This window comes from Lutjanus erythropterus, chromosome 20 (genome assembly GCF_056507025.1).
Source record: "Lutjanus erythropterus isolate fLutEry1 chromosome 20, fLutEry1.hap2, whole genome shotgun sequence".
NCBI lineage: Eukaryota > Metazoa > Chordata > Actinopteri > Lutjaniformes > Lutjanidae > Lutjanus > Lutjanus erythropterus.
The window spans coordinates 30,796,302-30,819,236 of NC_139336.1; the positions used below are offsets into that span (position 1 = coordinate 30,796,302).

At 40.8% G+C, this 22,935-nt stretch overlaps 1 protein-coding gene across 1 annotated transcript in view; it reads right to left on the reverse strand.

Moving 5' to 3' along the window:
* The window catches only part of pappaa (pregnancy-associated plasma protein A, pappalysin 1a), a 119,048-nt gene that overhangs the window by 34,869 nt on the left and 61,244 nt on the right, over positions 1-22,935 (reverse strand). Inside the window, exons 11-14 of the mRNA XM_084745800.1 lie at positions 14,542-14,652; positions 14,107-14,242; positions 13,621-13,834; positions 7,607-7,781 (exon numbers count right to left, since the gene is read on the reverse strand). Coding sequence (XP_084601926.1) covers positions 7,607-7,781; positions 13,621-13,834; positions 14,107-14,242; positions 14,542-14,652 — 636 coding nt within the window. The remainder of the gene's footprint in view (positions 1-7,606; positions 7,782-13,620; positions 13,835-14,106; positions 14,243-14,541; positions 14,653-22,935) is intronic.

Here is a 22,935-nt window from a genome sequence, read left to right on the forward strand (position 1 = left end):
ATAAGCTCCTTTCATATTTGGATGTCCAACAAAGTAACATATGCATCACATGTGAGCGCCTGCTGAAAAATTACTGGGTGTAGAGTTGAATGTGTCAACCGTGATGGGAGGCTGTGAGCAAAGTCTGCATGGAAGACATGTGGAAGGATCTATTTCGTGATAATGCGATGACTGTAAATATGTGTGTATATGGGATTTTAAAGGGATAGTTCGGATTATTTGAAGTGGGGTTGTATGAGGTGCTTATCAGTAGTCATTGTATTTACTTAAAGTAGATGGCGGCTGGCAGGCCCCCAGTTTGGAGAAGCAGAAAGGAGTACCAGAAAACTGCCTTCTTACAAGCTAAATATCGCTCTCTCCAAACCAACCAAACTCCATAAGCAAAATCAGTGATTTTACCACACAGAACATGGGAGTCACTGATCTACTGCTGCCTCTATCTTTTAGGTTGTTTGTGTTATTGTCTGACTTCTGTGTTTTAAAAGGATAGTTCAGATTCACAAAAGTCACACAATAACACAAACGATCTAAAAGATAGCGGCAGCGATAGGTCATTAACTCCTGTGTTCTGCAAGGTAAAATCACTGATTTTGCTTATGGAGTTTGGTTGGTTTGAAGAGATCAGTGTTTGGCTTTTACAAGAACCATTTCACATCAGAAAATTCCATCTGACAGCAAGGTAAAAAGATAAAAATCATGTAAATGTAGCCTACACTTAAACTGATGCTGATGTTTTCTTTAGGTGGACCTTTTTTAAGTGACTAAATTATGTTTTAGTGCTGATCCTGTCCACAGCAGTTCGATGCTGAGGTTCCTTCACCGAGACTCCTGCTGCTTCTCCAAACTGAGGGCTTGCCAACTACCATCTACTGTAGGTAATACACTGATTAACAATAAGTAACTCATACAACCCCTCTTCAAACAATCCAAACTTTTCCTGTGCGCAAATACAGACACACACGCACACAGAAACACGTTTACGTACATCTGCCATGAGCTGTTTTCACATTTAATCAAGCGTGTATCCCCAAGTGTCTGAGTATATATAGGCTTGTGTGCCTATGTGTGTGTACTGTCTGTGTAAATGTGTGGGAATTTTCCTTCCTTTAAAAAATTTACAGCTGACTACTTCTCTTCCAGAAGCGATTTTAACAACCTTTGGCTACTCTGCCTAATTCAAGCCAGACAGACTAACAGACAAATGAACCGACTGACTGACAGCCTCTTCCTTCAGCTTAGGGGCTTTCCTCTTCTCAGATGGCACATGAACACAAAAAAAAGTTTAGCAATAACACACAGTTGCACATTGATAGACAGAGTTATTACAGTATTGCTTAGTAATGGAATTAAGTATAATTTATTATTGCCTGGTCCTCCTGGAAAAGCCCTTATGAAACAGTTTTGGAGAAAATAATCAGCTTTACTTAGAAGCAGAGAGGTTTTATTTGCCTGGAATACACACATTTTCTGGTAGAAAAATAGTTTTTGCACGTTAGCCTGGACAGAGTGGATTTCAAACTAACTTTTGTTTCAATCACCACGTGAGAGCTTTCGTTTTGAGAGAAAGAATTAATGATCTTAAAGAAAATGTACAATTTTGTTCAAATAGAGAGAAACTAGGGAAGTTAACGATGCCGAATAATCATTAAACGCCACTCAAAAAATGTAGAAAATCATTCACAGTTAATGCATGTTTTGTGTACCATTTCTGCAGCACTCACATGTTTTCTTATGGTTTGGTTTGGTCTACTTTGTTAGTGTAGAAATGGCAGTAATTGCGTTGTTCTGATCAATTTGTTGAATAAGGGCAAGTGGACAAGAGCAGCTGTTACAAGCAAGAGTTTTATTGTTTTATTATTTGTTTAAATTGTCTTTGTATTTTAAAAATGACTAATGATTAATCAATTATTATTATTATATTATCAATTATGTTAACATGTTCAAGTTCAAGTTGGTTCAGGAAAATGCATAAAATTTTCAACTCTAAAGGCAACTGTTCCCACACAACTGAAGGTTACACAGGCTCTCTATTAGCAGACACAGAGTACAGGGATGGGCTCCATAAGTTTGACCACTTGTTCGCCCAATCACCTGGTACCAGCCGTACAACTGTCAAACTTTAACTCAGCATCCACATATTCAGCATCTTGTGGAGAAACAGGCTGTACCTGCTTGTGCTTAAAAACTGGGATTACAATGCACAGGATTCACTCTCATTCACACAGGTGCTGTGGCACCATCAGCACCTCCATGACCTCTCTGCACAGGGGGAGGAAAAGGTGACAGAAGTGACATCTCAAAAAAAATGTCCAGAAAGTCATAATGAAACAGGTGTTACAGCATTTATAGCTTCTGCAGTGTGCAGGGGCGCATTTAGTTAATTTGGGGCCTAAAGTGAACACAGGCATGGGACCCTCCTCATCCCAGTCATAGAAATATATTATCATTTATGGTGAGGTGGGGAGGAAAGCCTCAGGGAAGAAGCTGCTCTGTTGTCTGGTTGTATGGCAGCAGATACTTCTGAATCTCTTGCCAGACGTGAGCAGGATGTTGTCTTTCAGTATCCTTGCACCTCCTCCTTTTTTCAGCATTGCTGGAGTAGCTTTGCTTCATTCTCCAACAGTCTGTGCACCACACTGAGCCATTTGTGGCGAGGCCCTGAGACATTTATGAATTAAGCACTGTGATGCCATTTTAGAGTATAGATTTTTAGAAAGACATGATTAATTAGTGAAAAGTTAAAAAAAAAAAAAACAGTTTTATGGGGCCCTTGGTAGCTGGTCACTGCAAATCACATTTGGTTAGACAAATTTATGCAACCATACCTGAGTTCAAGATTATTCCACTCATATTTAGCCCGTCCATATTTGACCCGTCCTTACAGCGCAGCACCGCTGGATCAGCTCCAGCTGTCAGGCCACTGCCTTGATGAAAGTCAAAGGCAATAATATTTCAAATATGGTACCTTACACGCAAATTTGGAGTGAGAAGAAACTGGAGCACCAACAGAAACCCCATGCACGAAAACATCCACACCATGGTTGAAACGAGGACTGGATTCATTTTTTTAAAATGGTGCCCAATCATTCCAATCAAAATTGCTCACTGGGCATAAATACATCCATATTTGGGTGCCTATAAAACATGCACATAAAAAGTCTTGCTTTGCCTGAGCTGGCTGACTGCCTACTCGTATTAACATGACAAAAATAATATGTTGATATGGCTCTTAATAGGCCTTAAAACTGTATAGGGTATAATGGCTCAAATTATGTCAGAGCTCTAATTCTTGGTCATCACTTTGATGAGACCTAAAGGAGGTCTTTCAGTTATTTAAATAAAGTGGATTGGCATCATACACCCACCGCCCACTTTATGAGGTACACCTTGTTAGTACCGGGTTGGACCCCCTTTCTGTCATCTCAAACCAGTCTGTTCATTCTTCTCTGACCTCTGGCATCAACAAGACATTTTCGCCCAGAGAACTGCCGCTCACTGGTTGTGTTCTCTTTTTCGTCCCATTCTCTGTAAACCCTAGAGAGAACAACCACACTATGCTCACAGTCACTTAAATCACCTTTCTTCCCCATTCTGATGCTCTGTTTGAACTTCAGCAGGTCGTTTTGACCATGTCTACACGCCTAGTTGCTGCCATGTGATTGGTTGATTAGATATTTGTGTTAAGCTGCAGTTGAACAGGTGTACCTAATAAAGTGGCCGGCGAGTGTATAGTAGGCAGGTAATGGTGGTTTGATGGGCTTCTTCTATGTTCTATGACGGACGGTGGGGAAGAATAAAGAATCTGATAAAGGAAAAGCCTTTTCAGTAGCAGCAATGAGTGTTTCCTAAAAACTTCAAAGAAAGAGAACGATAGGAAAAACAGACAGCAATAAAAGACACAAATCAAGCAAGTGAGGGGAACAGATTTTTTCTGAAGATAGCATTATCTAAGAAGGTGGTGTTCCCAGAACCACTTGGACATCCCTGAAACAAGAGCGTAATTGGCTAATCAAAGGAGACGAGATTGTGCTTCACACCGCACTTTTCAACCTTAGTGTGGAGGTATGTGTGTGTTTCTTCGCAAGCGTTTGTAATGACTGAGGAGATGTACAAGGAGGAGATAAGGAAAATCTGATGAAAAGTTGTTTTCTGTTTTATTTTGTGACATTTTTGCTCATTAACTTTAAAGTTCATTTAACTTTTGCATGGGGTTATCAGAATATCAGCCCATCTGAGGGGGAGGTAAGAGCAGATGCTCTGGATGCTTGCAGGCCCCTTGTCGAAATCCTACAACTACTTGACATGAAGCATATTTTCTGTATTACTTTTGATCTCAAATGGATGTGCCCAATGTTTTTTTTCTGTTTTTTTTTAGATCTCTATTGTCTTATTTGTCCCACTGTTGTACAATTTAGTCAGTCACAGCTGTGCTGCTGTTGCAGTCACAGAAATATTTTGTTGTCCCCTGCTGGAATCCACAGATGGCAACAAAACCTGCTCCAAAATGTTGCATTCTGCTCTCAAATCAAAGAAAAGTTTATGTCAAAAATGACGGTTTACTGCGGACAGAAAAAAAAAAAGAACTTCAGTTTATGCTGAATGGTGCCCATGTGTTTATTCGCAGTGGGACCGTTTCTGCGTTCCAACTTACAAAGGCTTTCGGGAGGAGACTTCTACTGCCCCTGGAGGGACGTGCAACTGGTGAAATCATTTCCCAGAGAATTGTTTCGCTCTTTGAGGATAAAAGGCTGGACTTGAAATGGATCAACAAGCTAGTAATAGAAGGCACTCCTGCTATGACAGACAGGGTGAGTTAAAAGAGGATTGGATTCTGTTATGGTAATTATAAACATTTTTCATCTGCACATCTAGTTTGCACCATCAGTTTTTTTTTTTAAAACCAGTGACATGTCAGCTGAGCACAGTGATTTACTCATCCTCGACGTCTGAGCTCTAACTTACTTCGGAAGTTTGGGATTTTGGCACGTCGATTTCTGTCACTCCTGATGAATGCATGTCAAGTAGGAACAGCCAAAGAATTCTGGAGTTTTGGAATGACATATTCCATCATTTTCATTACCCACACAAAGAAGTTATCATAACATCTGTGAACAAAAAGTGATAAGGTGATTCAGAGTCCCTCCATTTAAACACAACAGGCTGAAGAATTTGTTTATACATCAATCTCTCCTGTTGCTAAACCAAAATCACTGTGCTGCTAACTGAGAGTTTAATGTGATATGTAAATTTGTCATGACTGTTTGATGGGTTTTGTACATTTGTTGAAAGTGTCACATGTGTACTGTATGTTTATTCTATGTGCAAACCCTTGGATGGAGCTGCCAAAGGACGCAAAATGAAGTTTGAATGAAGTTATCTCATATCACATCATATCGTAGATTATATTGTACCAAAAAAGTTTGAATTTCTGCAGTTTATAATGCTACAATCCAATATATTTACAAAATGAGAGCTACATAGAATATTTTAGTTCAGAATTTTATTATACAGTGACAGTAAAGTTATCGGGTATCGGTCAGTAAAGATCGTAGAAAATACTGTACCTAGAACATTCTTATGCTTTTGGCAAATCATAATGCTACAATTCATTACTACATGGGATATTTTGCACAGTTTAGTTCATTTTAGTGTCAATAGTGGCAATAAAGTTGTATTGCATTGTATCATATCTTATTGTATCATATCATATCATATCATATCATATCATATCATATCATATCGTAGATAACACTGTACCAAGAAAGTTATTTTTGCAATCCAACATGCTAAAAATCAAATATATATACAGAATGATAACTATGGGACATTTTGCACAGTTTAGGTCACAGAACATATGTGTGGTTTTATAATCATATCTAAAAACATTTAATATTTTGCTATCTAATGAGGAAAGTTACATAGTACTTATTTTACAAGGTATGCATAATCTATTTAAATTAGCTGCAATATGCTTATTTGATATCAAACCAAACAAAACAGACCAGAGGTCTTTTAGAGGAGTGAATGGATGCCAAAAGTTACCAGGTCCTCTAAATACCTTTGAACTGTCAGTCATCATTTGTGAAAAACTGTCCAAGTCCAAAAAATGATATTTGGCAGAGCCCTACTTTCCTTTCTATTCTCTCCTGTCCCCGACATTCTGCGTACTTTCCTGCCCCCCCCCCTCTGAAAAGCATAATTTATCACTAAATGAATTGACATTGATGAATAGCCACATAGTGCACTGTCAATCAAACTCTAATGCAATTAGAAGTCTGTGCCGACTCAATGGAGAACTATTCTGATGGTGTTTGTACATACAGTATGTATGGATGTGGATGTAAATCTGCTCCCGCGCATGTACACACAGCCACACACAGATACAGTAAACGGTATGCACATGTGTCATGAAGGCCATTTAGTGACAGACAGCTGAACGACTTTGTGGTTCCGAAAATGCTCCAATTATGACGAGTTACAGATCCAAACAACAGCCAGTGAAAGACAGGATAGAGAACACATTGTTAAGGTCAGAATCCCGACCAAATACCAAAAAAGTCATAATTTCCCCCCTCTCTTTCACTCTGTGAAACTCTTCTCCTGTACTCCCGAACACACAAACATACCCACACATACAGTTCCAGACTGAAATACACATAAAAACAAAATTTACCTTGTTCTCTGAACCTCCCTTCTCTCTGAGGGAGCATTAATAGATTGTCTTGCAGACTGCTTTACAGAGCCGTGGAGAAGGATAAAGCGTTTATATGGCCTTTACAGCAGCTTGGCCCCGATCCAAAAAGGTTTACGATGCGGTGTCAACTACCCTGTTTGTTTGTTTACTTGTGGTGTGCATGCATCTGCGTGTGTACTGTGTCTGTCCTGCATCTGTGTCCTGTTTCTGCAGGAGATCATCTGTACTTTGCCGTTTACTGTGTGCTGGTATCTACATGGAAGCGTTTAATGTGAGCTGCTGTGCAAGAGAAGCGGTAGCAAATCTCTGCCCTTTAACAGAGACTTCAATGTGTGCGAAAATGAGCAGGGATGGAGCGACGGAGGGAGGGAGAGGGAGCAGACACTATGCGATGATGTCATCGTCCCGGTGGAGTAGCGAAACAAAGTGACTGTTTGAGGTGATGGTGCAGCATGCTCAGCAAGAGACTAAACACTATTATGTCTGTGCTTGTACAGAAAATGTGTGCGTGTGTGTGTGTGTTTGTGTATGTGTATGTGTAGCGAGCCAACAGGAGGAGGAGGAGGAGGAGACTGGGGCGTCTCCGCTCCTCAGTGCAGCACTCATCTACCTGGATGTTCATGATGTCATTCTCCCCGGAGGCTTGCCGTGCCAAGCCTAGTTTTTGCAGGTGACAAAATAAATGCAGAGATGGAGAGGAGGAAAGCGTGTTTGCACTCGTCTCTTATGGCCATTTGTGTACTTGAGTTTGCATCAATGCATCTCCATATTTGCACGCATGTTCCCATATGCTGCAGAAATGCTTTCACACGTTAAGTGTTTGCACATTACATGCATTTTGTACATTTATGCATCCGTCTGCCTCTTCGGCTGCCCAAGTGCGTTCAAACGTGTGTGCGGCAGTGTGCTTACCTGGCTCTTGATGATGTCATCATCCTGGTGGATTTGCAGGACGTAGCCAGAGTTGCAGTAGATGGTGCAGCGGTCTCCGTTGTAGAAGTGGCGGCCAGGGCTACTGCACTTGAGCTCTGCATTGCGGATTAAGGGTTCCTGGCAGTCAATGGCTTCGCACGAGTAATGTACACAACTACAAGTGAGCATGTGTGTGTAGGGGGGTTGGGTAGAGGGGGGAGTTGTTGGTAAAAGAATGACAGAGGGAGAAAAAAGAGAAAGAGAAAGTAAAAATCATATTTTAAGGAGTGATATGTAACAATTGCATCCAAAAGTGAGTACTGCAGTCCAGATAATGAGCTGGAGCCATAGACTGCGTATTAAATAAGTTGGTTCCCTATTTAATTTACAAGCTATGGTTGGAGCAAGTAGATTTTTCCTGCTCCCTCCTCCCCAGACTCAAGGAATCTAAGGCAGACTGCAGGGACACTGCAAGAGCACAAGATGAGTGCAAGACAAGCACGAGTCTTACACTGTAAGATGATCAGCTGTTTATAGTTGTCAGTTGTCTGTCAATGTAAAGCTAAATCCGTTATCCTGAAAACAAACACCCACTGCTCCGAAAATACACAGTTTATTAATGATTTGTGTGTCAGAGACGCAAGTATTTAAACTTAACATGTTCCCTTCATCTCTAACGACATATCGAGGTCATTTGATGATTTATTACAGTAAATATATTACAGATTTCTCCTTTAACGTTACAACCAACATAAACTCAGTGTATAAAATAACACTGCAAACATGGAAGCAGTCACACATTTGCTCACAAACAGAAAGGCTACGCACCGAGTCGACCACATCCATCCATCAATGACTGCTTAACATATCAAATCAATAAACCACATGGAGAAAAGATTGGCGTATTTGCTATGTGCATGAATATGGCGCCTGCGCGCGCACACACACAGCTTACGGTGTACTTTGTGAATTAAGAGCGACAGGATATATTATGTGCAGGCTTGGATGGCAGAGTTTGGTCACAGCTCTGTGTCAGTAGTCTGATGAAGAAGGCATTTAATGCTCTTGGAATGCTTGCATGCCCAAGGCTCATTTTTACAACGGTCCACATTCGACAGTATAGGGTTCCCTTATGAAGCCGACGGGGAAAGAGAAAGAGGGGAAGGTATGGGGGCACAGAGAGAGAGGATGTAAGAAAATACAGGTCTGGAGAAACATTGTTAAACTCTCCCCTGCAAGAATGAAATCTCTATTTTGCTCTTTGTATCCATTTGTTTCCCTGCTTCTGTTGCAGCCATGATCTTTGACTACTTCTTCTCACAAATTATTAACGATCCAAACCTTCTATGCACTTATATTATTTCTTATGTCCTTCATTTTCCCATCTTGTTGTCTCTTCCACTATGACACTCAGAAAAACCTGGTATTAAAAGAATGTAAAAGTAAAATCAAATGAGCTCATAGTGAAATTGTAAAGGAGCAATATGTAACAACTGCACATCTACACGTCTTACTACTACAGTCCAAATAGTGAGATGGAGTCACTGACGATATATTAAACAGGTTGAAATCCTATTTAATGTGTGCATCCTCCTCCCCATACTCGAGGAAGCTCAGACAGGCTGCAGGAACACTGCAGAAGTGCAAGACAAGCTGTTTATAACTGTCAGTTGTCTATTAATGTAAAAATAAGCCTGTTATTCTGAAAATAAGCAGCTGAGTTCGGTGACTGCTGCTCCACTGACATATAGTTCAATTTATCCGTGTAAACATCTGCTCCTTTTAAAAGTAACAACTCATGAACAGGCATTAAGTCTTTCAGTGAACATTCAGCATTAATTCTAACTCTAATAAATGTGAAACATGCAAACAAAAACACAAGTTATGGGCCGGAATAGGAATTTCAAAGGAGGGCGCCGCGACTGTAGCGTTATTGTCAGTGAAGCAAATATTTTAACTTAGCATGTTTGCTTAATCTCTGATGACATATCATGGCCATCTTATGATTAATTACTGTAAATATATTACAGATTCCTCCTTTAAAATGCTCATGTTGAAAAGATGCTCAGCTGAGCAGGTGAAGACTGTTTATAAAGCACGAGAGCTGCAGTCCCCTTCTGTACATTCAGACTTTCTGACGACAAACTGGGGAAGTCTAGAAGCCTCCTCTGTGGACACTTTGGCTTAGAACAAAATCTCTTTGTGGTTTTCTGCTAGTCATTCTGGAATCTCTGACATAAATTACAATTAACTACCTGGAAAACTATCCTCCTCCCTTGCAAGTAAGAAGCACAGTACACAGCACAATAGAATAGTGTGTACGACAAATAGAAAAGGGAGGACAGGACAAAAAAAGAGGTGATGAGCATTGAAATTGAGGAAAAAAACATGAACATGACAGAGAACGGTGAAAAAAGGGAGACAAAAGGGAAAACATACATGTGGATGCATTTGCAGACAAGCATGGAACATAAAACTGAGTCATGTTAATAGCTCCTGTTGTTAACAACTCAGGGAAAAAGGGATGTGGTGTTTCGTGGAGGCACAAGTATTACGGGAAATGTGCTGCTCAGCCCAGGAGAATGAGAGAGTGAAAGCGGGAGCAGGAGGCACAGAAAGGGGAGAATTAAGGCGAAGGAGATGGCAAACAGTTAGGGAGGGAAAGGAGGATGACGTGAAAGTGAAGGATGAGAAGACAGGGATAACATATGATGGAGGGGGGGAGGAGGAAAGCAGGAAGAGGGAACGGGAATAAGGACGAAGCGAAGACGGAGTGAGGTTAAAATGGGGAAGAGGGACAAAAAAATATTTAAAAGTGGGGTACAGACGACAGAAAAGCTGATGAATTGGAGTCGATTAAAGAGAAGAAACCGATCAGTGATATAAAAAGACAAAAAAGACCGAGCCAGAATTCTCTGCTGATGTTGTAAGGATAAACTAGTGAATAATAACTGATCATAATATTATAATATTCAGCTTGTGGCAAGTCAAAACTGGTCTGCTTGACTCGCCGTCATAAAAAACATTATTTTTCAAGCGCCATTGGAAATTAGATGAAGTGGAGAGAATATGAAAGAAAGGAAAGTCAGCAAGAACTCCGGGAGAAAGCAACTAGTCTGTGTGTGTGTGTGTGTGTGTGTGTGTGTGTGCGGTAACAAACAATTTCCTGGCTGATGCAGATACACAGCAGTTTTAATCTATTTAGGTGCTCTTGGATGTCTCACTGGCACACAACAAAAGCCACAAACAGCTCTATCTCTCCGCACAGACCCCCCGACCATCCATTCTTTGTGCATTGTGGTGTTTATTAGTGCATTTCTTGTTGAAAGGGCTGTGGGAGCATCATCAGTATGAATTGTCTCATGCATGACAGTGGTGTGGAAATTGGTAAATTGTGACTCCTTGTGCATGTGTGGTCTGGTTTTAGCTATGTTTGTGAGGAGTGACATGACATCATATGTTTAGAAGTTAAAAGTAAAGGAACAGTTCACTCAAAAATACATGTTTTTACTCTTACCTGTAGTGCTATTTACCCACCGGGATTTGGTGTGAGTTGCTGCATTTTGGAGATTTTGGCCATAGAGATATCTGCTTTAGATGGCACTTAACTTGTGGTGCTCAAAGCACCAAAAAATGACCTGGTTACTATAGGTACCAGGTCATTTTTAGTACCTATAGGTATAGGTACTATATTCTGTCCACTGTCTTCTTGTCGACTATATTCTGTCTACTGTCTTCTTGTCGACTTAAACTCGAGAGGCTCGGGCTTGTGACAGCGTAAACATTAATGGCTGAGTTGTAAACTCTCATCGATGATGCACGCCTCCTTCTGCACTGTGGTACAATTGGCAGGTGTAGATCGGTTCAAAGAAAACTGTTCCTACGTGCAACTGCTTGCAACAAGGTCTGATGATTATCTTGAGTAACTGGGTCATGATTTCTGGACGAAGACTTTGCTTTTGTTTTTTAAAATGTATATTTTGGCACTTTGCGTACCACAAGTCAATTTCCATCTACAGGGATGTTCCATTATCACTTTTGGGCACGCCAAAACCATGCTACACTGATTTGCATTTCCATTACCACTCACAACAAGCCAAGCTGTGCCAAGTCGCATCTGAAATGGACCACCACTAGAGTGGGGGCGAAGTGCGCACAACCCACGGTAGACGAGACGTCAAACCCGTGACAAACCCCCCCTTCTCCCTCTCAAGCGTGTGTTGAGAATCAGCTCATCTGTTTGCAGGGCAGCAGAAAGAAGGATATACACAGCTCTCAGTACTTTAACTGAATCTCTGTGGTTTGAAATTTAGTTACTCTCCTGTGTCGCAGTTTGTTCTTTCAGGTATCTGCTTTATTTTACTGTTTCATGTTTGCTTTCAGTTGGATGGTCATGAGAAGTTACTGCTGATTAAAAAACCCAACATTGTCTGGTTTTACTGCTTCATAATAAAAGCTTTTACATAAAAAAATAACGGGAAACTTTTACTGGGAGGAATTTATAAGAAATGAAATGTATTTATCCACCATTTTACAAGTACTTGACTCAAAACAAGCCCGTATCAGTTACAAGACACACCTTCAAGCATGCAGGCCTATTGTTATGGAGATTCAAATCCCTGCTGTGCTCGGCTGATGAGTTGAGTCAAGCCAAGCCAGCGCATGTGTATGGAAAAGTGGCTCTGGTTCCACTGAATGCAAGAGAAAACAGACATCTCAACAGCCGATATCTCCAAAACTCAGCGACTCACACCAAAACAAGCCAGATGGCTAGCATGGCAGATAAGAGAAAAAAATTGTATTTTTCAGCTTGGCCTGAGTTGCCCCTTTTACAGTGCTGGAGGGTCAAAAGTTTGGCAGTCTTGTCAAAAGCCATTACAAATCTCTTCAATATCTGTTATGGTATTTTTACTTCAATTGGATCATTTTCATTTCCTGGTCCAGATCCTGTGTTTCCAACTGTTACAAATCATTTCGTCACACAGAAAAATGTCCAAATATGGAATAGTCTTTGGCCCCGGGCAGCACCTTTGATGCTTGATTGACAGGTCATTTACTCAATTAACCAGTTAAAGTTGAGAAAATGGCAGCTGACAACCTCAATGTAGTGCTGAACAATGCAGAAACAACTACGGGAGAAACATGTCCACTTTGGAAAGAAAAAGAGCATTTGTATGCAGTGTGCACTTCAGCCGAACTCAGTACAAAACAAACTGGGGTGGTAAACAAGATTTAGTGCTGGAGGCGGCGCGGTGGCTCTGTTGTTGGAAATTTGTGGACCTCAGCAACAGGTCCACATTAATTGTGAATTTCCAGTGATATTATATTTGTTACCTAGAACGTTTTACTGTTATAGCTGTGGCTTTGGGCAGACGTCTAACATTAAACAGCTTGTTGGCAACATTAATTACACCATGCCTCCGCCTCTCCCTGGCTCATATATGCACACACAAACAGCTCTTAGCATCTCTTGTCTCTCCTCTTTTTGTGTGAATGGTGTCCTTGACTTGCATCTTGGGTGTAGTCTGTCGTTTTTCTAGGTGGTAGAGAGGACATTTTGTGGTCTTATCAAATCCACGGCCTTCGCTACAAATGCTTTCACACCCTACCTGAAAGGCTCAACCTTTGTCAATACACGCTTAATAATTCTTTTATTTTATTCTCAATTTAACCCCTCCTCTTTTCTGGAGTTTTCTTTATGCATGTCAAATGTTGTTCGACTGTAAAGCCCTAAAGTCACCAACAGAATGTCCCCTAAAGTCCTGATGTATCATAATCCATGAGAAGTCAGAATAAATGATAGTAATTTGTAACTTCATCACATGGAGACTTGGAAAAACATGATTCCAAATTAGGTGCAATTGTGCAACTTTGTGTCTGTGTTTGTGGCTGCATTCTTGTGTAAATGCACATAATCTTAGGATTTAAAATGCATGTCTTTGGTTTTGATGTGTGTGTAACATATGTATGCCTCATGTTCACCCATCATCCATTTCAGTATGTCTCAGCCTCACCTCTGGCCTGTGGGGTTGTAGATCTCATTGCTCTGGCAACCGCTTATCGTGATGGGGTCGAAGGACTGGAAGGAGCGCAGGCCTACGCCGGAGATGGCCACCAGGCGGGAGGCAAACATGACCACGATGGCCTTGGTGTGGTAGAAGGCCACAGACAGGTCGTGGCTCACCGGGATCACCAAAGGGTTGGTGCGGCAGCTGAGACGCCACTCACCTGTGGAGAGGATATCGGCGATGGAGAGGAGACAAAGAGAAAACAGAGTGAATTGAAATTGAGGTGGGAAAAGCAGGGACAGAAACATGTCCATGTCTTCGTAACCATGTGCAAGTCAAACTTTTTTTTTTTTAGAAGTTTCAGCACTCAAGTACAGTGCTAGTGCTCAGGTTGCAGCTTGACTATCAAACCGTGTTGTTGTTTTATTTGTCCTACTGTACAAAGGTGATTCAAGTGAGTTGCAATTTAAAAGTACAGGAAACAGTTCTCACCGAGACTATGGATACCCTCCTTGGTGTCCACCAGCTGAACCGTGATGTTGCACTGAGTCTGGTCTATGTAAGTAGTCCCGTCAGCAGCGAGATGGATAATCACTGCTGCTGCCACCATGGGATGAGAAAAGTGGGCCTGAATAAAGGAAAATAAGGAGTTTAAAGTCAAGTACAAATCTTCAGTAACTGGAATCCATATAATCCTTCTGTACTGGCTTGTATTTTTTAGGTTGGGGAGTGTTGCACTCTCTCAGCTACCATAATAATGGCACGGTGTTATATTGTAATTCCCTGCTGGGTGTCCCAGTATAGAATGATGTGGACTGAGGGTAGAGAACTCCTCAGTGCAAGGTGGAGTGGTGTCCAATGTCTTGCCTTGTTCATTATATTGTTATATTCTATATTTTTGCATCATTCTTTTCAGATAAGTCTTACCTTCAGCAAATAGTTTTGATATCCATAGGTTGACACGTGGGCCTCACGGCAGGGGAACCATGCGTACTGGGACACTCCATCTGATAGATCAAACACCTTGGACTGACATGTCTACAAAAACAGAAGAGAAAGAGAAAGACATTGGGTCATTTTGTCTGCATCCTTCTAACTGATGCCTGTTTTATTCCATTTCATAGATTTTTTTTTATTTGATTCACATAAACAAATCAAAATGAATATATGTTGAAATCAAAAAAACATTTTTTTTTTGTTTTTACCAAATTTATCAAAAAAGAAAGCAAAAAGAATAACTGTCTGTAATATGGCATCTTTGGTTCTGTGTTCATGGGGATTATGCCAAATGCAACTTGTGCAATGCATGGACAACACCTGCTAAAGGCAAAGACATGGAGCATGCAATGATGATGTTGCACAATACCAAAATATTTCAGTACCATCAACAGCTAGCAAGCAACTACATTAGCTGCTGTTGTTAGTTATCTTTTCTGCAAACTTTGCAGACCTCAAAACTTGAAAAAAGTACCTATCTAACTAATTTATATTTTACACATTCGCTTTACATGAAATAGCTTCAGTTTGTTTACTGTCTTGCCCTTAAAGGCTGTGACCCCTGTTTTTCCACCGCTGTCAGCTGTTTGTCTCCTGCTGCTTGGGCTGACGTGCAGCTGACATTCATTCCGTGCAGCGCTCTTTGTTTGTGTCTCGTCAACAAACCCGGCACCGTGTGATGTGTTGCAAGCCCCATATATCCCTTTTATCTATCCCTGTCTTTGATTCTCCCTCACACTAGTCTGTCTGTATTTTTCCTTTTTAAACCCTGCCATGCCACACCTGTCCACTAGAAGCCCTCAGAGAGTTTGCATGATTCCACAAAGCACCTGAATTAGGCACCTGTGCCATATTTAGTCCTTGGGTGTATGGGAGTTTCCCCCAAGCAATACACCTGTTGCATGGACTTTCAACTGCAGAAAAACACACACAGGTTGATTAAAGAATCTGATCTCTTTAGATCCAGTTTTTTTGTCTATGATTTGAAGACATCTATAATTTTAACACCTTTGTATTGTAGAAATAAAGATCAGCAACATTTTACTGACATACTATACCTTGAAAGCCCTAGTTGTCAAGAACTAACCTGCATCACAATGAGACATGGCCTTTATTTTTCTACTTTTGTCAAATTCAAATTGTGCAGAGATCTGTCCTACGACAGAGGAAGGTGGGGTTTTGTCAGTTAGGGTAAAGAAATGACACTGAACACACGCTCTGGATCCACTAAAAGTTAATGCTAATTCTACCAAAAGAATAGGATGATTTAGAATCTGTTCTGGCCTGTTCTTACAAGCGCTACACAGATGGTACATTTGTTCCTCAAATCAAACAAGGAGACAAAAAGTATTGATTTCTTATCAATGTCCATCCACAATTGAAAGTTGTGATATTTATGAATTCCTGTTTGTATAACTTGTATAACTGCTGCAGGTGAATTCAACTTCAACTCTGTGAAATGCTTCACCCAAAACACTCTATGGGAGGTTCTACAGAGACCCCTTCTATGATGTAATGGTTCCACCCAGAACCCTCTCTGCGGTTTCTATCCAGAACCCTTCTAGCTTCTACCAAGGGCCTTTTTTTCCCCAAGGGTTTCATCTAGAACCCATCCAGGAGCTTCAACAGAGAAGCCTTTTATATTGTGGTACAAAGAACTCTGGACAAAGCCTTGACGAAAGAGTTCTTTATGGGCTTCAGCAGTCCTTCAAGAACTCTTTTCCAAAAGGGTTCTTCAGATGAAAAGGGACTTTAATGACACAAAGAACCCTTGACAAACTCTTTCTTCAGTGTATAGAGCAGGCCTGGACTGTCATACTCTTGATATTCTTTAGAAAGACCCAACAATTCCCACCAAGAGCAACCACTAGGGTGACAGTGGTGAGGAAAAACTTCCTTTTGAGAAGCAGAAACCACTTGGAACTGACAGTTTTTCCCCGTTTTTGCTGACTGCTCTGGTAAGCCACATACATAAAATACTAACGCCAAAACAGCTCATGTATGGTGATTGGTTCGACCTTTCCACTTTAGCACTCTGTCATCCTATCAGAAGCAGCGATAATGGTAGGAGAGAGCTTTAAAGGGTCCAGGAATGCAGTTGCTTGTATCCAGTCATCGTAAATCCTACAATGACAAAGCCACCTCATTACCGTAGCTTTGCTGACATACAAAAGATCAAAGGACCAGCTCCAGGATTTGTGTCCTACACGTTATCGCCTCATTAGATACATTAGGGATGATGTTCAGCAAGGTATGGCGAGTGACTTGAGACAGACAGGATATGGAGAAAACAGGGCTGAGGTTCTGCAATAAGTCATTGTGATTAAAAAGAAGGAAAAGCAGCAGAAAGGCAGAAAAAAATGATACATGGACATATCGGTAAAAGACTATTGAGCAATAGATTACACAGACAAAGGGGAGAGAGGGCACATACCCAAGGACGGTGAGTTTCGCCCGCTGCCCTGAGCTAGTGAAATGAGACACCAGTAACATGAGAGTTTTGCTAGAGAGGCTACTGTAAGATCCTGCCACCGTGGAAAACTGGCCAGACCAGCTATCTGTCTATATATCTGTCCCCTGGATCTGTTGACGTGACCTTTCTGCTCAGAGCTGAAGTGGCAGAAATGAGAAATGCAGGTGACAAACACCTGAGATCAGTCGCCATGAGACTTTGGCCCCACATGACTTCAGCTGCTCAGATCTCCATTATGCATTCATCAGAAAACATGGTCATTTTTTTAAAAAAAATGTTAATGAAATAAATACAGTTAGACTAAGGCTTGTTTTATTCTGGCAAGTGCAAGGTTTCCCAGAGTCCAACATTGATTCCCAGCCCAATTCTGATTTTGGTCTGGGCTTGACCCACAAAAACCCACAACACTCTGAGTAACTCTCTATGACTGTATGACTTAACTAACCAACATGATTTAAAGGGACAGCAGGATGCTAATGAGCTGCAGTCAAGAAGAGGTTTCTATTGCTACTCTGTTTCTGACAGGTGACAGAACCCCCTCCCTGTGCAAAATGATGACTTATTCATGTAAACACAGGTGGCACTAGCTACACCTTCCTCCACACCCCTCCTCCTCTCATCCTTCCCTCCTCGTCTCCTGCTGTGTTTTTCTAACAACCCACTGTTCAAGACAGACAAACACTGCTTAGCATGCCGAAGCCCCCTGCACTCAAGCAAACACCCCCCCCCCCATAAAGTATCACACCACTAGGATGCAGTTCACAAGTCTCCCATGGCTCATTACACTTCCTCCAACCTCCTCCCCACGCGATGGCAAGAGTCACAGCGCTCAAAATAGATTTGTCATTGATTTGATTTAGTCATTAAGAGACAGGGTAAGGGTGGTGATGGTAAGACACTTTTGCACCCATTCAGTGTTTAACCAAGCAAGGACACTTTAGTTCCACACATTCAGATTTTATCCATTCATCCATCGATCCATTCATCAATGCCCACTTTACCTTTTCAGGGTTGCAAAGGGCTGGGCCTCTCCCAGCACACATTGGGTGAGAGGTTGGGTACACCCTGGAAAAGCTGGCAGTCTGTCACAGGGCTGACACACAGAAACATTCTCACCCATTTTTACACCTTCAGGCAGATTAGTGTTGCCAATTAACCTAATCTACATGCCTTGGCCTGGAGGAGGAAATTAGATCACTCAGCTAAAACCCACACAAGCACGGGAAGAACGATACATGGACAAAACATCCAGGTCTGAAAAGTAAAACCACTGTGAAGGGCATTACACATGCATTCTTTTTCAGAAGGAAGTCTGACTGTATGTAAGTTTATGGCAAAATGACTCTATTTTTTCACTTGACAGTACACAGTTTCCTACTGAATCTATGGGCTCAATTTCTTCTATACACCATGATGTTCATTTTGTAAATTACGGTGCCATTTAGAGTAAAAATATATGATAAAGCAGTGATATTGGGGCTCGTGATTGACAGGTCATTCTCAGTAAGTCCATCCAGAGACAGGCACAAGGCTCACGAAACTCAGATCAAATTGTCAAACTAGGCAGTGTTGATTAAATATGAAGGAAGATCCTGTTCTGCATTGCGTATTCTCTCGCCTAAAATGTCTTCAGGAGCATGTTTTGGTGTACTGCTCAGCTGTAATATGAGAAAGATTGCAACCAGGTGGTCGCCACTGCATTTCCAGTTTCCAACGAAGTCTCCCGAAACTCAGATAAAGCTGTCAAACTACGCAGTGTTGATCAAATGTGGACTGTGTGCAGTACATCACTTTCCTGCTCCAAGCTCTTGTTGTTACGATGCACGCACCGGTTGCAAAAAAAAAAACCCAGATGGCGACCCCCATAATGCAAAGTCGGGGCTTCAAAATGGTAGTCCACAAACCGATGGGTGACATCACAGTTGGTTCACACTTGGGAAGAACGTGCAAACTCCAGACGCCCTCAGCCGGCCAGCTCTGGACTCCAACCCAAGACCTTTTTGCTGTGAGACAACACATCACGCATCACGGTGCTACTACTGTCATATTTTATTTTCTATAAAACTTTTAAACTCTGCACATGTATTTTTCAGTTTTATAGTATTTGTTCATTGAAGCTCAGTCTAAAACATAAGTGTTGATAAGCCACACCATCATTTTAAAATTTTTGGAAGCAGAAATTGTTGACGGAGAGTGTTTGCTTTTTCATTTTATTTGTTTATTATTTTGCAGGAATGGATAGTCATTATCTGTCCAAGAGTTAGCTAGATAGCTTAATTTCATCAGCAGTCTCTGAGCAGGCAAATTTCACCCAATATGGTAGGCATCCAGGATCCAGGAAACAAAACCAGTTCTGGCCCTCTTATTTTACAGTCTTCTTTTTTGATTTTATTAAAGAACAATGTTACAACCACTTTTCTCTCTTTTCATGCCAATACTGTTCTCTATTGACATCATCTTTGAACAGATCTTTATGCAGGCAATTGAAGTCCATTTTGAGATGTGTTAGGCTTTTCATTTTCAAATAAAATCAATAAATATGACTACCTTGGCGCCCACATTTGTCTTTGAAACGCCGTAGCAATGTCAGACCTAGCAAACTTTTTATTACTGTGCCTCACGTTTGCTTTTGCATAGAAATTCCAATACAACTTTCTTCAGAAACACCTGAGAACAATCAAAGGTTTAACCTTTGAGCAGACCTCTAATGGTTTTGGACTTTGTAATCAATTTAATTCACCTTCTTTCAAGTTCAAGCAAACAAACTTTTGAAGGGCTTTTTTCCTTGCTATTGTTGTTGCTGTTGCTGAGATAATGAAGTAAAGAAGTCACCATAAATGGACTTATAGTACAATGACGTATGGTTAATTGAACAAAATACTTTTCTTTGTCAAGGTGTAGAAATCTGCAATCTGTCAGAGAGAAAAAAAAGATAAACAGCACCATTACATTTTATGTTAAACTTAAGGATAGAAAGTTTTATCTAAATTTTGTGTTGCAACGAGATGTGTAAAACGCTTGTAAACATCCAGTCAGTTCATTTAATGAGGAAGTAGCAAGCTCATGTCTACAAACAAAATTTAGACTGCCAGAGATCATGGATAAAAATGTATGCGTCTCATATGATCAGGTGTTAATTAAGGACTGGGGTAAACGTATTCTCAACAGTGAGTCCCCAAGGATGGTAAAAGGCATGTGCATTGATTAATGCACTGAGCAGAGAGGGAAGGGAGCCCAGACGCATTCATAGCACTCACTTTATCATAGATTATGTAACAAAACCTGATAATTTTACACAGAATTTGCAAGTATGCAACATATGGCTGCAATTATCAATATGCAGTACACACACACAGGCTACTACAACAAATTTAGCAACCGAGACAGCAGCATAAGCACTGTTACAATAACATCTGCACAACATTTTTCTAGCATAGAGACTGTACCTGCTATTGAAAAATACAAGTCAACGTCTCTCTATGTCTTTGCGTGTTTTTATTCCAACCTCTTTTTATAATCTCTCTCAGAATTTTCAAAATAAACTTTTATGGCTAATACATCAGCTGAATCCAATGAGACCAAATAAAAACCAGATGTGATTTCCTCTATCTCAGACATACTGTAATCACTGATCAATCAACCCGCCCTTAATATTAGGAATATTAAATTACCGAAAAACATTTGGAGGAAAAAGTCAATGTGTCAAACACATTATTTACTGTAATTTTTTTTGTAAGATGTGGTGTGCAGAGCCACCCATATTGTGCACACAAAGATTTACTGTTATAAGAGAGAAAACAAAACATTTGCATGTACATGTGTCTGTACATATGTGATGTAACACCAATATAATCAGGATAATAGATACCTTCTGTGGTTCCAAAGCATTTCAAAAGCATTGAATAATGTTATTGACACCCCCAACAGAGACAGGAAGCAGAAGTCAGAAACAACACTCAAAAGTTAAATTGCTGCTCATTCAGGTTCTGACTTTAAATGGATTATACAGGAGACGAGGAAATATGGAAATTAAGAGACGAAACAGTGCATATGCATCCAAAATGAGACCTGTTTTTGTTTGCCCTACTTCAATCTGTTATGCCTATAAAATATACCACCTGCCAGCAGACCTTTAAATGGATTGCTTGATTACAACTACAATATCACAGCAGGAACTGTTGACAAAAGACAGTCAAAATAAGTCTCTCAGTTGGAAAGACTAAGGTGAAGATACCGCAGATCTGTTGATTGTAAAGTAAAAGCGAATGACTAAAACTGTTGCAAATGATGGGAAAAGCTTACGCTGTGATGCTCGTAATGCGTAGTACTGGGTGCCCACTGACATAAACACTATGCAGTTGTTTAGGGTGACAACCATCACTGGGGGTCACTTGATCAGCGTGATCAACTTTCCATGTTGCTCACTTTACAGCCACACTGGCCTTCACGTCCCAACAGTAACTAGGGAGGGGCGGGGACTAGCGAAGGGTCAATTACAGGCCCGCTCCTCACACTTTGCATGGTGTTAAGTTGGCTCGCTCGCTTTAATAAGTCAGTGTGTAGCCATCATATCTGAGGTTAATGTTGCATGATAAGTAGTAACATAGCTAACAAGCAAAGTCTGTGTAGTCACTCAGTTATGAGCAGTGTGTGTGTTTTGAGTGTTTTAGGGCCACCAACATCCTAGGTCCGGCCCTGGTGTAGTACCTGTTTTAAATGGGTTTGCCTCTAAGTTGATGCGGTTACTGTTAAATTACTACATCTGATAGCGTCTCCTACTCCGACTCATTCTAAACACACAATTCCCTTCTTCTGATTCATAACAAGGACGTACTGTAACAGTCACTATTCCAGGTACATGAGTTAAATGTTGAAAAGTCTATTTGGAACAAAACAACTTCTCGCCTTCCTTGGAAAATGGTAACACTAGGGATGAGTTCAAAGTCTTGACTCAAAAACACACACACACAGTTACACACATGGTCTTAATTTGTACCAGCTGGCTAGTCAGACTGGCAGACAACAACCAATCCCTGGTCTGTAGACAAACTGGTGTTTGTAAATCACCACTTCAGATAAAAGGAAAGCTAAGTGTCTTGAGCCAAGAGGAAACCAGAGAAGATAAAGGTGAGCAGAAAGAGAGAGTGTAGCTGTCAGCCTCATTACCCTGAAAATATGTCTGTACTGTAAAAACGTTCATTAGGAGCATAAAGGAAAACATAAACCTGGAGAGGGGTGAAATGGAGAGTGGCGCTGTTAGTAAAGACAGAGTAATGACAATAATAATGGCTATAATAAGCATAATGTACCTCAACCACAGCCTTTCCCCCCGTAAATCACCTCTACAGAGAGATGCTTGCACATATCCATATACAAACACATGCACAGGCTCAAATACCAACATACACATATGCTACAGTCACCTTGGCTCAAACACTGACTTTGAAGCCTCCAGATTGTCAAAAGGTCCTGTCTTGGATTCAGATCGATAAACCAAACAGACACACGTGTAAACATGGTCCATACGTTCATATGATTATCGAGGCCCTCAGACTTTTAAACGGCCCCACAAAAGTCCTCCCTGCATCTTCCAAACACTGGAGGACAACAGTGAAGCTTGAGGAAGATCTCAGCTCAACGCTTTTCTGACACATCGCACTCAGGTCTCTTTACTTACAACAAAGAAGAGAAATGTCATATTTCAGATCGGCATTTCAGATCTCTCATTACACAGCCATGCCACACCTGATGGTGTCAATAACTAAAATCTTTCCTGTAATACATTAACTAGCAAATATTTCTGTGTCATTGTGCTGACAAATCACTTGTGGTATAAATATATTACTCAGTCT